The following is a 16,402-nucleotide window of genomic DNA, read 5'->3' as shown; positions in this document are numbered from 1 at the left end:
GAAGCATTTCCATGAATTTCCTGTATTGATCATCTTTCTTTTGCTTTTCCAATCTCTGAGGGAATGGTCCAGGAGTCGACCTCTACCCACTGCTTGGTGTCTTTTCTTTGTTGGAAGCTTTTTCTACCACCTGTTCTAAGAGTTGTTCACCTTCCTTCTCCTTACCCTTGTCAACCTGTGCTTGTTCAATTACAACCTCGGTGAGATCTGCTGAATCATCTGCCTCTAATGTAACTAGAGTAGTTGGCATAGTCTCTCTCCTAGATTGAGCAACTTCTTGCTCTCTGTCTAAATCTCTTCCATTCCTGAGACTCACTGCCATTAGCTGATTTGGGTTCTGTTCTTTTGGGTTAATATTTGTATCTGCAGGCAATGTTCCTTATGGGCGATAGTTCAAGGCCATAGACAGCTGTCCCAATTGAGTTTCAATGCCTTTAATTGCCGAATCATGTGCTACTAACTTTTCTTGCATCTTACCATTTTTTCCAATGAGTTGTTGCAGCATGCCCCTGATTTCTATCATGTTGTTGTCCTGTTGTTGATGAGGTGGTTGGTAGGCCAACTGTTGCTGGTGCTGCTGATTATAGCCCTGTTGCCTTTGATAAGGCACGACTTGGCCTTGTGGTCGTGCGCTTCCTGGATTGGGGTTGTGTTGTGGCTGGTTTGGTCTGTACTGCTGGTTTGGTCTGTACTGCTGGTTTGGTGCTGGTCCCCATTGCTGCCCACCTTTCCTCTGACCTCCAAAATTGTTGACATAATTCATGTCTTCTCTGAAGCCCTGGTTATCATTCTCTCCACTCCACGAGCACACATATGACTGGTTTATGCAAGGAGTGCACAAGCCTTAATTTGTTGTATCAACAATGTGCACTTGCTTTGTACCCATCTCATCAATTTTCTTTGTCAGGAAGCTCATCTGGGTCATAAGAGTGGCTATATTCTCTGCATTGGAATTGTTTGGGTCAAGATCAACATAATACACTATTGGTGTAAGTGTCGTACCTCTAGTCATCCAGCCTGAATTTTGAGCCATCTTGTCAAGAAGAATCTTGCACTATGTGAACGTTTTGCTAAAAAATGCACCCCCAGCTGAAGCATCTACATTGGCCTTCAAACTGTTTGCCAAACCCATGTAGAATCTCTGTCCCAGCATCTGATCTGGAATGCCATGGTGTGGACACTTCACTAGCATACCCTTAAACCTCTCCCAGGTTTCTTGCAAGGTCTCAGTCGGTTTCTGCCTGAACTGCAATATCTCATCAATTTGCCTTGCAGTCTTGTTGGGAGGATAAAACTTGTTTAAGAACTGCTTGACTAATGCTTCCCAAGTAGCAATGGGGTTTATTGGGAGCGAATTCAACCAAGTTTGAGCCTCTCCAGTCACTGAGAATGGAAACAATAATAGCTTAATTGCTTCAGGAGTCACATTCGGCTGTCTTTGAGTCACACAAATTGATAGGAAGTTCTTTAGATGTTGTTATGGGACTTCAATGTATGACTCGGAGAACAGTCCCTTATTCTGCAACAGGTGCAGCATGTTGTTGGTAATCTGGAATGTCTCCGCTTGTATATGAGGAACAACAATAGCGGTGGCCAGGTTATCAGCAGTTGGTTGTGCCCAATCATAAAGAGCAGCTTCCGGCACAAGAGGTGCCACCACTCCATTGTTTGGGTCAATACGATCATTCTGATTGTTTCCGTTGACGTCGTCCACGCTGTCCATTTCACTTTCGAGTTGGTCTTTTTGTTTTAACTATTTGTTCTTCTTGTTGGCCCAATTCAATGCCCTGAATTCTTTCTCGGGGTCTGAGAGTCCTTCAAAAAGTTCACCAATCCTCAAAGAGCTTCTAGGCATACACCTGAGTCATAGAAGAGTTCAAACGTGAGAATTTCAATGGAAAATTTTTAACACCATAGGAAATTGATCTAAACTAAGAATCCTAGCAATTATTCTAAATTGTAATAAATAACACCGTTAGTTCTCCGACAACGACGCTAAAATTTCATCACGTCTAACTATGCCTTGTAAAAAGGACTAAGCGGTCGCTGCAAATATAATCCGGTTCAAGTCCGGAGTCGAATCCCACAGGGAACTAACCTATTTACTACAACTTTTAACAATGCTAATGATAAGCTCAGACAATTTTCGGATACAAGATTTTTAATAGAGCATAAGTGGAATTTATTTATCTAATGAAAAATAACAACAAAATTAGCAATAATCAAGAATAAGGTTGAATTCAAAAGTAAAAGGATCTAGGGCTATTGATTTCCCCAATTGCCAGACTAATTTCTGACACGTTAGCTATAATCTCGCCGTAATACTCTATGAGGATTAGGAGTTCCGGGCTACTGTAATTTTCTCTCGATCAATTACGATAATTTACTAGAAGCATTCTCTCGAACTACTCTAGTTAACAATTTATGCAACTCAGAATTATCCCACCAAAGCTTCGTTATCTCTAACCCCGCTTTAAATTCAAGTAATTAATCTCTTAACTTACCCGAAAGTGGTGTTGTTCAACAACAATCTAACCAAGTTTTCTTTCTCAAGCAACACAATGTAACTAGACACGATTAATCAAGGGCCCTTTCAATTAATCATAACACAACACATAGTTGAACAATCATAGAATAAGAACAGCTCAATTATATCTAAACATAGTCAAAACTTCATCCAATAATTGGTTCCATCAACCCTAAATGATGGGTTTAGCTACTCATACGAATGAATAAAAATTCACTATAATAATTCATAATCAACAATGGAAGTAAGAAGAAGAAGATGAAAACTCTTAGAAAATTCTCCGTCTTCTCTCTCTTGTTCTTGCCTCTAAAATCTCCTAAAAACAGCTCTCCTTCTCTTCTGGGCGAATTAGGCTTCATATAGGTTTAAGTTAGTCGTCTTAGAAATTATATAATTTCCCTTGAGTTGTTAGCCTCCGTCCGCGGCCGCGGATTCGGCCGCGGATTTCAGCTAGTGTTCTGCCTCCAGTGCGCGGTCCAATTCGCGGTCAACTCCGCGGCCGCGCACCTGGAGGGGACCTCCCCGCTTGCTTTTCTCGCTCCTTTTCGACCGGGCTAACCTTCGATTGGCCTTCCACACTCCATATTGATTCCAAAATACTCTTTAGCTTCCTCCTAGCTCGGAGTGGCTCCTGCAAAGTATAAAATTCTTAATTAGAGTATTTTGTTATCTTTTAGCATTCAAATATCAATAAAGTGCGGCTAAATTAGAGTATAAATAGTGTCTAAATTGCATAAATATAGCCTACTATCACGTACTGAGTTATTCTCCGCCACAACCTCACTCCCCCTCCCCCTCCCCCAATATAATGAAACCTTAATTTTTCGCTCTTCGGACATTATGACAAAATGCAAAATAACTTAACGAAATAAATATTTCGGAAGACATTATGACAAAATGCAAAATAACTTAACGAAATAAATATTTCGGAAGACTTAAAGGATGCTGAATGGATTTATGGATTTTTACCAAATTCAAAACCTCTTTAAATAAGAAAAAAATCAGTCCGGAAGTACAATTAGTGGATGTATAGCATGTGCATAATAGGCATTATACCTATATGATTTATTGGTGGGTCAGTTAAGTACAGGTGAATTATTGGTGGGGACACATTTTATAAATAGAGCGATTATTCACCGCGCTATACCTTAACGGACAAAATTATCATTAAGGTATAGCGCGGTGAATAACCGCGCTATATATAAAACGGTGCCCAATTTTTTTTAACATATTTGTGTCTCTTGAGTCCAAATGAACCATACTTAAAGAAAACTTTTTAGATATATAAGTAAAGTAATAACTTAACTACTTAATAGTTTTCCTAACGTTTCAATTTTTTTTTACTTTATACTCCTTCATTAGATAACGTGTAAAAAGTTTACTCTCTTCCTTAATTTCTCCAAGTCAATCTTTCTTATTTCCAATTTCTTCATATTTCAGAAACCCATACATATTTTTTGTCTTTCTCTTTAATATTCTTACTTGCCTTCTTTCTTCAAGATTTCATTAGTTCAAGAGTTCAACAATACTTTTAAGTTTTTAATAGTTCTATACTTCTATTGCTCTATAAGATCTTATCTAAGATCAATAATTTTCCAAAAAAGATTAAATGATAAATTGACTATATTATCAATTGAAAAGGAATTATTAGAAAAAATCGAATATAAAAAAGATTATTAATAATTTTGTATCTTAAAAAGTTAGAAGAACATACTTCAAATAAAAATAATCTTATAACTTCTTTTTTAAAATTTAGGTTCCGTATTAAATTGTGGCTTTAGGCCCTGCATATTGTTGAGCTGCAGCAGGTAATGACCATAATTAAGGACAACAGAATCATGAGTCTTAAAAAAGAAATTAAGCAAAGACATAACATTAGAAATTGCCAGCAAGAATCATTACCGAATCGGTACTAACCACTCAGCTTTTATCAATAACCACTGACTTGAAGAATGAATGCAGAACTAAAAGATTTGGATACTCTAGAATATCTTTCAAAATAGATATCAACGAAAACAACAAATACAGTATAATCCCACAAGCAACGTTTAGGGAGAGTAGTGTGTGTACGCAGCCTTATCCTATCTTATAAAGATTGAGAGGCTATTTCTCATAGACATTCTGCTCAAGCAACACAAATATCCCTAAAATCAATTTTAAAGAGTAAAATATTGAACAATGATAAAATAGTCATATTGCAAATTTTTTGCACTGATGATAAGTAATTTAAAAGAATTTATTTTTAAAAAAAATTAAAGCAATGAAGGTAAGTATAATATTACAAATCACAAAGGAAGCTAGTGTTATGAAGTAAAATTTATACTATAAGATAATTATTTTTGTGTGTGGTGGTATAACTTGTACTTTTTGGCAAATTTGTAGAGAGGAGCTGGATATGTTGGTGGAATTCAATAGTCAATGCATGTATCTAGAACCACTAGGTTTCAACTTTAAATTCTACTAGTAGAGAGTGAGGACAAAAATATTACTTCATCCGTTCACTTTTGCTTGATACGTTTTAACTTTTTACGTCCCTTAAGAAATAATAAATGAAGTGTATAATTTACCATGATACACATATTAATTGATGTATATTTTATTGGATTTGAGAAAATGATTTGAAACGAGTAATAAATACTGTGGGTATAACAGAAAAAAAAAATTATCTTCTCTTGATATGCGTAAAGTGACAAGTAAAAATAAAAATTTATTTTTAGTATACATGCCAAGTAAAAGTGAACGGAGGGAGTAAGTGATTTCTTTCCCTCTGAAATTTAGGAGAACATAGTTATCACATGCATATGTTTAGTGGCACAACCAAAATTTTTACTAAGAAGTGTCCAAATAATAAAAAGTAAATAGAAAAAAATATGAAGGGGAATCAACAATCACATTAAAAAATTATCCCGTGACAAAGTGAAATTTTCCGGCATAAGGATGTCAAATTGAATGAATGTGGCTCTGCCACTGTCTATGCTGGTCGCCGTCCCCAATAACAAATATCCCATAAGCGAAAGTTAATTCGAACTACCACTAACTATCAAAAGTTTAAAAAAAAGGGGGGACAAACCGCATTATTTAGTACCATACTGAGGACCCACGAAGGGTTATAAGAAAAAAAAAAAAAGCAAATTGCAGCATAATTCTAATTTCGGGTCCTATAAATTAAGAAGCTTTACAACCTATTTGAAAAAGAAACACTCTCTTCTATTATACAGCAAACTAAAGACAGGAAAAATCATGCCTTGCTTTAATGTTTCAACTAACGTGAATCTAGATGGAGTAGACACTGCTCCTTTCTTCTCTGAAGCTACCAAAGCTGTTGCTTCTATCATCGGTAAACCCGAGAACGTACGTATTCTCTACCTCCCTCTACCTCTGCACGAACAAGTTAGGATCGACTATATGAATTTTTCGTCAATATTTTCTTATCCATATGATTGCTATATATGATGATTTCTTCCGAAATTGTCTAGCTATTTTCTTTCTTTCAGCAAGAGTTTTTTCATTCTACTTTCTTCTTTCTTAAAGAGGGGTATAAGATTCGTGTAAAGGTGAGGTTTGTAAACGGTTAATGTTATTTGGTAGGGCTTTAACAACTCTTATACACCCTCCGATCGTTTTCATTTTATGTTGGCGGTATTTGCTTCCGGCCGGACTTCAGGAAGGAAAAAAAAAAAGTAGAGACACCCACATATAGTGGCGGAACTAAAAATTTTAATAGGGTTATCAAAATATAAAAAATAAAATAAAGGGAATCAACATAGTAGTATTTTAGCATAAAAATAATTTTTTTTTTCTGGCAAAACGGTATAATTTTTCGGAGAAGATGGACATATATGAGAACTACTTTTAAAACTTGTAATTTTGTCATGGCATATTTATAATTATATTCCCAAGCAATTTATACTGAGAGGAGATGTATATTTTACCATTAAAAATTTGTGGTAATAAGAAAACTAGCAGGGCCCTTATTGTCTGTCGTCTGTCGTCAATTGATTTGTGTATTATCAAGTTGTAGAAATGATTGAAGTACGTTGTTCGTTGTTTAAAACGGTTCACACTTTTCTTATCCAAAACAAATGTCCTAAGCTGGAAAAGTCATGTGCAACTTTTGCATCCAATCCTTGACTTAGTTGACCAAAATGAATGGCCACAGATCAGAGGGTTTGAGGTTATTTGAGATCCCTAGCAACTATTAGCACTTGACACATATAAAAACGTGTCCATTGTTATTGGAAAGTGAAAAAGAAAAGAAACTCTTTTGACCCTAGCTCGTATTGTTTTCTCCACCAGTCGCGTCTGTCAATATCTATTGGAAAAAATATATATTTGAAGTTACAGTTGAAAAAGATTACTAGTAATTGCTTTGGATATGATCGACCTTCACTTGAAGATACGTTTAAATTGAAAATCTGTGAGTAGAACTATTATTGCACTTGAAATATTACTCAAACCATTAATTATTCTTTGAATTAGAAGTTGAAATACCCAACAAATTTGTTATCTAAACATTGAATTGCAATTTTTTAACATTATTTCAGAGTATTATGCATGTCCAAATGACGTAATTTGATGTGAAATCATGTCCGTGATAGACACTATGATAAAGACTATATGCATGCAAGTAAATGCCTTTGTCAGCATAGATCAAATAAGAAATTAATAGATAAAATTAATATAAAAGTGCCAGAATTAAAAAATGAGAATTTGACAAAAGCTAAACTCTCCTTGTCGTGTCAAAAGGCAAAAAAACGCATGGGCGAAGGATATATTGAGGTGAGGGTCTATCGGAAATAACCCCTCTACTTCCACAAGGTAGAGTACGATATGCGTGCATTACCTTCCCCAAACCTTACTTATGAAATTACATTGAGTTTGTTGTTGTTGCATGGGCGGAGGATACTATGACATGATGAGTCTTATTATTATGTTACTATTATTATAAAAGCAACATCAAATTGACATGTATATATTTTCTTTATGGTTTCAAGATGCTCCCCAATATATTAGACTTTAAACCAACAAAACCAACAACAACAAAAAAAAACATGGAACTTCGTATGTTTCGTATTTTGACTTTGTATATATGTGTTTTCGCAGTTCGTAATGGTTGTACTGAAAGGATCAGTGGATATATCATTTGGAGGGAACAAGGAAGCAGCTGCATTTGCTGAGATTATATCAATGGGTGGCATTAACTCAGATGTCAAGAGAAACCTTATTGCTACTCTCGGCACCATTTTGCAGAATAATTTCTCCATTCCCAGAGCTAGATTCTTTCTCAAGGTCTATGATACAACAATGGCTACCAAATTCTCCAAACTCTAATTTTCTCAAATCAATATCACTGTCATGTTCGTTCTCCTTTTTGTTTAATTTACATTGCAATGAAAGCATGATATAGTGATTTTATTTAAGGGCAATCCACCCTTCCTATTTCTTTTATGGATTTAGTTTCTCCCGACAGTTTTGAGTTATCTTGGTGCTGATTAGGGGCGGCAAACGGGGTCGGGTCGAATATGGACGGGTTGAAAATGGATAATGCAAATAGATAAATTATCCGACCAGACCCATATTTAATATGGATATAAAATGGATTAACCGGCGGATATATTATCCATGACTTCTTGAATATGATCACTTTTGCGAGAATTCTTAATCTTCCAAACTTGAGGAACCCCCAATTTAAGTGTTTACAAATGTAAAAGCTAAACTCATTAATTATCCATGGGTTATCTATTTTCTAAGTAGATAATATAGTTTTTATCCATATTTGACCCATTTTTAAATTAAAAAAATCATTATCCAACCTATTTTTTAGTGGATAATATGAATGGATAACTATTTTTTTAATCCATTTTACCACCACTAGCTGTGATTTTAGCAACAAAAAAAAAAGAAAGAAGAATTAACCTAAATAGTTGCTCATCCAACCGCTTAAACTAAAAATAACCGAGAATAATTCATGTATAATATGAGTATAACCATGTATAATCTATGTATATAGATGCTAGGAAAAGTAAATAGTGAATTTGATCGACTATTTGTGTAAACATCCTACAAATGTAAGTGCAGGGAAAGACACAAAACATTGAATATCCACCCTCCATATACTAAATGGTTTTCCCTTGGCAAGAGCATAATGTTGTGAAAGGAACTAGAGATTTTCCCAAGAGAATTTGTGCAAAAGATGGCTCGCGACGCTACTTAACTGTACTATCAGTGTTCTACAGGGATCGCCAATTCTGGTGTCGATCCAACAGACACCACTTTGCTACTTTCCAACGTTCAGGAAGTGCTTCTAGGCTTCCAAAAACATATAGTAACCCTATTCAGAATTGTAAAATGGCAAATATTGAACAAAGGATGCCAACGAAGATGCAGCTTCTGTACTTCGAAAACAGAACTCAGTCTTCTGATAAAACTATAGCTGAGCAGAAACACCTTTTTCCTATTCCCCTCAAGTTGGGTGTTTGCCAACCTTGACCCTCCTTATAACATTCGATCTGCAATCGTGATCAGAGAGTTAGCTAGCAGGAGCAACGCGTGTACATAATGGAAACTTAGCATGACGAAAAACAATTAAATAAAAGTTTAATTATATACAGTATTAGTGTAAGGAATTTTTATACCATCATGTCACCTTTAACTATAGTAGCAGGTAATCTGTCTAATTTCCAAATTAAATGGCACATTTTAAAGAGGCTTAGCTGTAGTGCTGTAGATATAATAGAGTATAATGTTACTCACACTAACAGCGTATATAACTTAAACATATTAAATAATGATACGCACCACGTCTACAACTTCCTCACCAGGTTGAACCCCTCCAATCACATAAATAGACTCCTTTAGAACAATAGCTGCTGAATACCCTATCGGGTGCTTCATTGGCTCTCCAACCATCCATGTTTCAAGACGGGGATCATATATCTCAGTGTTAGGCACCATTGTAGACCCATCGTACCCACCAAGTGCGTATCTGCATAGCAGTTGTAAAGCTAAAAGTAAATAACAAGATGATATTCATCCCAAATGGGAGAGGCTACAACGTAAGGCATAGCACCTGGGCCCTGCTCCCAAACCCCATCCCCGAACCAGAATAAAGAGGGTGACTACAGGAGAAAGCACCTCCTACTCCTTTTGGAGGCATTATAATATTAGATAAGCAATCAAAAAGCACGAAAATGATAACAACTTACAACTTCCCGTCCAACACAGCCAATGCATGGCATCCTCTGCTCGTACACATACTCTTAATTTTTGTCCAGGAATGTTCTCTGGGATCAAATCTTTCAGCAGTCCTGTGGTAACATTTGATCAGAAAGGAGATAGGAGAAGAGAGCAGAAAATTGTAACAACAAATAAATGCCTTTACACATGCACTTTTGCATAATTCCTTTGACTAAAATTCGCGTAATCAGCATTACGAGACCAACAGATTGGAAAACCAAGTCTCCTCCTTGGGGAAGATATTAACAGTTATAAAAGTGATTGGAGACATGAGGTACAACGTCAAGTATCATTCAAACATACAGTTCAAAGAAGGCGCCAGAATAAGAAAAAATGCAATTTCATAACTTACGCCAGGTAATTGCTTCCATCATATCCACCAACCGCATATAACACACCATTGAGTTCTGCTGCAGCAAGAGAAAATCGCTGCAAATACACACGCAGGGAAGATAAAGTCATGCTTCTGTAAGACAGATATAACAGTAAAAGAAAGTAAATGGAAACATATATGAGAAACTACTTAAGAACAATAACGCAAAACAAGATAAGTGAAGGTCCTGATGTTTAAACAAGGACAAGGCAAGGAAACAGCATAACTTCACATTTTTTACCGAGCACTGACCAGAATTCAATTGCTATTGGATTAAAATCTTTGCTAATCAACCTGCATAACTTCAGTTTGCAATTTTTAGGTTATCCTTCCTCTCCACATTTTTAGGTTTTCTCACTATTAATTAATTATAATAAGAGGCTGATAAGGCTTGACCAAGAGGCAACACATAAAGATTTCAATAAGAAAAAATGAAGCTCAAGGACAAGATGACCCCATATTGACTTGCCACAACTTTTAAGAGTGACAATAAATTCCAGAGCAATACACATCAACGTGCTAGTTGGAAAATTGACTTTAACCGAAATAAGCTTTCTCATCATTAATTACTTCAAATTCGGCCATCTAAGCAAACAAGTTTCATCTTTTCATATATAGTTTGTTGTTGCTGAAACAAATAAATACTGGTACATGCAAATACAAGGAGCAATGAAGTTAACCTTCTGCAACATGGATCTTGTAGAAATCCAACGCTCTACTAGAGGATCATACATCTCAACCTCTGAAAAGCAGTCAATCCCATTGCTACCGCCAATTGCAAAAATTTTGTCCTTCAAAGTAGCACCAGCTAAACTACCCTTTTTCTTATTCAAGGAAGGATGTAGGGTCCACTCGTTATCTGCTGGATTATATGATTCAACTATACAAAAGCAGCATAGCATCAGCATTAGCAACTTAAGATGCTAGAGAAAGTGGCACTTGGGAGCAATGAGTGCTGGGGGCTAAAAACTATAAGATGTACCTGTGTCGTACCACAAGCTTCCAGTTCCGCCACCAAATACATAAAGCTTTCCACACAGTTTTGCAACTGAGGCATATGATCGAACTGAACTCATTGGCTTAAGAGACTTTAACACATCATTTGAAGGTGAGTATGACTCCAAGGTAGATAACCATGATACCCCGTCATATCCTCCAGCTAGGAAGATTGACTCAGGATCCAGCAGTACTTGATCAACTGGCTCAAACACTGTTTCATCAGCCAATTGACATGACGGAATTGAGGACTCAGGCATCATATATCTATATTTTAACTGCTTAATCTCTTCTCTTGCATCGGCCTGAAATGCAAGGCAGATAACAATCATCAGGAGTGCATTTCTAAAATGCACATCATGCACACAAGTGGTAAGTTTTTTTTTTTTTTGATGAAGTAATGTATTGTATTAAAGGCATCAAGAAGATGCAAAAGGTTACAATAGAAAACTTGGTTAACTCCTTAGGACAAAAAAACTATTCTAGAGCCTTGAGTTAACCAAGAGCAAAAAGCAATGGTCACTAGACCATTGAGAGAGAACTAATGAAGTCTAAGAGGGGAATAATATCATTTACAGGGGAAAGGTTACTCCAACTAAAAAGACTTATTAGACATTTAGACTTCTCCAACTAAGAACTTACCACAATAATACAAAATTTCATCGTCAAAACGTGTAGATGCAGTACAACATGCACAATAAACACTATGAAGTGGGAAATATACTAGAATTCCAGAGGCGGGCAAAAGGATTTATTCACCCTTAGAACATCTAGATACAGCAGAATGCACAATAAGCAACAAGAGAAGAAAGTACTAAATTCCCTGACACAGCCACAAGGTTTTAGAAATACCAGTATTTCTTCTTCTTCTTCTTCTTCTTCTTTTCTGATAAAGGAAACACAAGGTTTGTCTCATGTTTGATGCTAGATAATAACACTGGATCCACTTCTCAGTTTTCATGAATACAAATATCATTTTCCCTTTGCATCCTGCAGCGCACCAAGAACCTTATTTCATTCCTTTTGGTTCATAATCTAACCTTAATTACACCATGACATCCAATTCCAAATTGTTGAATGATCGATCCCATTTCCCCCAAGTTGTAATGTTCCAAGTCTCTTACAGCCTAAAGCTGATAATTTCTCCTCTACAACAACAACAACATACCTAGTGTAATCCCACAGGTAGGGTTCTCCTCTAAATATTCAATTTCCAGTATCTTCTTCTCTCAACAATTGAAGCCCGACTTAAAGAGTTTTAAGTAAACTAACCAGTTCTATAATTACTACTCATGTTACTTTTTGTCCTTCAGTATGTTCATAGCACTAACAAAACCCATGAATCAACCTATTAAAGCTCCACCACTATACCACCTAAAAACATTACTCCTATTATGTAAGGTATATCAACCATTCTCCTAGAAGACTAAGCCTATATCTGAATTGTTTGCACTTAAGCACCAGAATCTCATCTAATTTCACCCGACCTACATTTTTCTTACAGGGGACTAAATTTGAAGTGCATATATTCTATCTCACTTCTACCTATCATTAAGCCTTTACTTTCACAGTTCTATCTTTTGGTTGCTAATTTAGTCAATTATCATAAATATCATTTGAAAACAGAGTAACTTTCTCATACGAGTTACTAAGAAAGATAATTTTCTGGTAACAATATCCCTATCATCCTCTTTCAGAAATTAGGCTAGCTTTTCGTAGATACATACATCCCAATGAATCCTGAAGACCATTGGAAGTTATTGCTTGTTCTGATTGTTTCATTTACTTCGAAAGAGGAGACAAATGTCAAAATCCTTCTGAAACTCCTTTATTTTGTTTGAAAGATGACAGACTGATGACTTTTCACAGTCAAAAGTGGTAACACAAATCCTTGGGTTGCATATGGATTCCAGTGTTATATGAAAATGTGTTTTCTTACTTATTCCAACACCTCCACCTACCCCCCCTCCCCCCCAAACACACACAAAAAAATAAAAAATACCAAACGGAAAAGGAAAAAAAAGGAGAGGAAAAGATCAGATCTCTGTATTCATCCATTGTTCCAAGATATTTAACATAGTGCATGTCTTCTGCGGCCATATTCTCCAATAGAGACAAACCAAGAAGGAATGCAATTTCAGCACAGAATAGATATGGTACTATAGCTCTGAGATTGCATACCAGCTTCTGCTCCAAACTACACATCTTATGAGTTTGCGCCTCCTTAGAAGCTTTCAATTCTTCCATTCCTTGAAGCAGCTGTAATCAAAATATATAGTTGAAGTGAACTAAAATTCCATCAATCAGCAGATACTACAAGAAGATGAAGTACCTGAGCTATAATATCAGGATAGACAGCCAAGTCAGACGAGCTTTCTTCATTCTTTTCCTCTCTCATTGTCTGTGTTTTCTTAAAAGTTTCTTGCCCAATCTTTACATCATTTATAGTGGCATTCGTCACTGCATTAGTGCTTTCCTCTGCATGCCCATTTATAGAGGTCCCTGAGCATTCATGTTGAATAGCCAATTCTCTAATTTCCGTGTGTATAAGATCCTTATCATATAATTCTACTTGATTATCTAATGGTGCCTCCAGCTGCTGGTCAGCGCCATTAGGACAAAGAAAAATGTCTCCCCCACCAAAATTCCCATTTAAATCAAGTGGGTTGACAAAATTTTCTTTCAAGTCTTGTGGCTCGGATTGACCATTTTCCTCTCTATTGTCTTTTGCCGGTAAACCTTGTATTATATTTCTCCATGTAGTTGCATTCTCCGGCATGCAGCTGCTTGGAGCAAATGCAAGAGATGAGAGCTTGGAGATCAATTTACCAGCTTGAACATGATCTAGCTCAAATAAGAAATGGTTCTGATTGTAATAGTTATCCAGAATTATACGTTTAAACAGACTTTCTGGCAGTGGTTGGCACTGCAGACGGACACGCATCAGAACCTTCATTTATAGAGAGGAAAACAGCAAACTTTTAACAGAAGATACTTCTGTGGACATAAACAGGAAAGCATCAACAAAAGAAAATAAACCCCATGTAAAAACCATGACATAAAACCTGAGCAGGATATAGCGTTCTTCCAGAACCGTCCTTTGTCCAAGCATATGGATTGATAGACATTTCTCCAGAGCTTGCAGCTTCAAAAATACCATGAAGCTCCTTATTGCTGTAGTTGAACAAAAACAGTGGCAGACCTGGATCTATGTTCTTCACATATGAAAAATGTTTAGCAGGCAAACCTAAAAAAGAAAAAAGGAAAAAGGAAAAAAAAAAAAAGATCAGCAATTCGATCAAAGGACAAAAATAAGAAGAAAGGAAAGAGTATATATAACAATTCAGCTCTCATGTGATAGTTAAAAGGACATTTAAAGCTAATTATCAAACCATATATATGCCTTTACTCCTAAATGTCTTAAATATTATTGTGAAAGGCCAAGCGGCCCACTTATTAGCGCCCAAATAACTAACCAAATAGCTGTTTACATAGACATTCTTTCATGGTACCATTCGTGCAACCAAATATGACACCGCCAAGTTGTCTTTTCGTCAAGTATCTAAAATCTCCAGTGTAGCTTGTCTGGTTGGGTAGTGATGATGCAGAATCAAATACAAAGGTCTGCGTTCTTCTCCCTGCTCCCATCCTGAAAAATTAATATGCATAAAACTTATTTATCGTGACTACAACAGAAAAAATAAAAACACTATTACAAGCATGCTAATGTTAGTTTTTACGGGAAAGTTTGTGTTATACTTTGTATTTAAAAACAAAAAGAGAGACAGAGATGACACAGCCACACATGAATTCAGATTGCTTAAAATTTGTAAATGAAAAGAGTTCTACAAAGTCTCACATAAAATTCCATAAATAGTACATCAAGAAGCCTAGCAAAACCATTTTAAAAACGAAAAAAAGAAAAAGAAAAAGAAAAGTCTCCACTTGTCTAGTCATTTAGTTTATTTTGGTGTTCAGAAGTCGAAGGTAAATATCATTGGGACACTAAGAACAACTACAACCTATAGCTCACCCTGTTTCCACATTTACCACCCAAGAGAGCATGATCATTTTTGCCACCCAAGTTGTGCCCTAACAATCAATAAAGTGGGACAAAATTTATGGGAGATCAGGGTTTAAACCTCAACATAGGCAAAAACACTAGGTGTTCAGCATACTATGCTTTTTTGGGAAAAATTAAAATGAACTATGGGAGATCAGGGTTCAAATTCTAGCTCAGCAAAAAATGTTAGATTATTTTTTTTGATATACTATTCCACCTGCTACCTTTCACGAGCAAAGATACCAGGTAACTCTGCCTACAAATGCTTGTGGTGTCCGGGTCAATTTACGGCACACCTCGACTAATCTACCTCCCACCAGCACAGGTATCGGATAACTCTGTCCATCAAAACTTAAACATATGAGAAAAAATCACTTAACATTTTTTACCTCTACTAAAATTTAAACCGAAACTTCATGATTCTCCTCCTACCTCATTGAACCTTGGATGCTCATTAGGTGATTTTTTCTATTTGAGTTACGTACAAGCTGGCTTGAACACCACCATTGTTAAAAGAGCAAGAGAGAGAGCATGATCATTTATTAAAAAATGAAATGTATAATAGAAATTCAGCAACTTAACACATGACGATATGAAAAACTTTTCACAAAATATAGACATTTTTCCTGTTCCTTGACAACAAAAAATTTCACCAAAATTAAAGAACTTAGAAACCTACTTTTTAAGCTCCAACTCAGTGATCGATTTTTCCAGTGAAGCCAAATGTGAGGGATGCAGAGTATAAAACTATGGTTAATGTAGTTATAAGCGGAAGAAGGAAAGACGACAGACCTGGCAACAATGGGAAAATGCAGATAGTCTGAAAAAGGAACTGTCAGTGGAGTGGAGGAGCGAAACAGACACGTTAAAGACCAACTTTTTTTATAATATAAGTATATGTGTATGGCAGAAGAAGGGAAAGAAAATGACAAATTTAAAAGCGCAAAAGTTAATGGTAAGTTTCAATTTCCTTCTAGTGTATTTTATAATATATTGTCTAGTACTTTATTATTTATATATTAGAGTTCTTATATTGTTTCAAAATATTATATAAACCTCCTTACATTAAAAAAAATAAATTATATTATTTAAATATTAATTTTAATTCAAAAAATATTAAGGAATCAAAGTCTGATTTAAGCAAAGTTTAAATATATTGCTTATCATGCTTTGAATTCAACCATTCTCCTATTTTTCCATTCAAATG

The 16,402-nt window shown here is 35.8% G+C and overlaps 2 protein-coding genes and 1 non-coding gene across 6 annotated transcripts; 2 read left to right on the top strand and 1 right to left on the bottom strand.

Moving 5' to 3' along the window:
• The first annotated feature begins 1,163 nt into the window (after positions 1–1,163).
• Positions 1,164–1,270, top strand: LOC142178712 (small nucleolar RNA R71). Its single transcript, XR_012706976.1, has one exon. It is a non-coding gene; the product is annotated as a small nucleolar RNA R71 (small nucleolar RNA).
• A 4,408-nt stretch (positions 1,271–5,678) lies between these two features.
• LOC107816944 (uncharacterized) lies at positions 5,679–7,946 on the top strand. Its single transcript, XM_016642692.2, has 2 exons — positions 5,679–5,878; positions 7,631–7,946. Exons 1-2 carry the CDS (start codon positions 5,768–5,770, stop codon positions 7,856–7,858), a joined length of 339 nt encoding a protein of 112 aa, XP_016498178.1. The 5' UTR covers positions 5,679–5,767; the 3' UTR covers positions 7,859–7,946.
• A 661-nt stretch (positions 7,947–8,607) lies between these two features.
• LOC107816943 (uncharacterized) lies at positions 8,608–16,116 on the bottom strand. Of its 4 annotated transcripts, none has more exons than XM_075248496.1 (13): positions 15,875–15,959; positions 15,628–15,683; positions 15,413–15,533; positions 14,609–14,781; positions 14,198–14,379; positions 13,465–14,082; positions 13,314–13,391; positions 11,119–11,437; positions 10,817–11,016; positions 10,116–10,192; positions 9,733–9,834; positions 9,326–9,512; positions 8,608–9,036 (listed from the first exon to the last, which is right to left on the bottom strand). In XM_075248496.1, the coding sequence occupies exons 4-13, from the start codon at positions 14,778–14,780 to the stop codon at positions 8,938–8,940; spliced, it is 2,034 nt and encodes a 677-aa protein (XP_075104597.1). In that variant the 5' UTR covers position 14,781; positions 15,413–15,533; positions 15,628–15,683; positions 15,875–15,959; the 3' UTR covers positions 8,608–8,937. The 4 variants fall into 4 exon arrangements, with proteins under 4 accessions (XP_075104597.1, XP_075104595.1, XP_075104596.1 ...); XM_075248495.1 differs by having other exon boundaries at positions 8,609–9,036; positions 15,420–15,533; XM_075248494.1 differs by lacking the exons at positions 15,413–15,533; positions 15,628–15,683; positions 15,875–15,959 and adding an exon at positions 15,988–16,116.
• Between the last annotated feature and the right edge of the window lie 286 nt (positions 16,117–16,402).

Source organism: Nicotiana tabacum, chromosome 24 (genome assembly GCF_000715075.1).
Source record: "Nicotiana tabacum cultivar K326 chromosome 24, ASM71507v2, whole genome shotgun sequence".
NCBI lineage: Eukaryota > Viridiplantae > Streptophyta > Magnoliopsida > Solanales > Solanaceae > Nicotiana > Nicotiana tabacum.
The sequence above is the reverse complement of the archived record's forward strand: the minus strand, read 5'-3'. Positions and strand labels throughout refer to the sequence as shown.

Bases quoted from the DNA above. Each gene is read 5' to 3' on its own strand.
- LOC107816944 (XM_016642692.2), top strand. From the start codon at position 5,768: ATGCCTTGCTTTAATGTTTCAACTAACGTGAATCTAGATGGAGTAGAC. The intron at 5,879-7,630 runs GTACGTATTCTC...GTGTTTTCGCAG, and splicing joins TCATCGGTAAACCCGAGAAC to TTCGTAATGGTTGTACTGAA.
- LOC107816943 (XM_075248494.1), bottom strand. From the start codon at position 14,780: ATGGGAGCAGGGAGAAGAACGCAGACCTTTGTATTTGATTCTGCATCA. The intron at 11,017-11,118 runs GTACATCTTATA...GCTTTTGTATAG, and splicing joins AAGCTTGTGGTACGACACAG to TTGAATCATATAATCCAGCA. The intron at 10,193-10,816 runs GTTAACTTCATT...GTGTATTTGCAG, and splicing joins CAAGATCCATGTTGCAGAAG to CGATTTTCTCTTGCTGCAGC.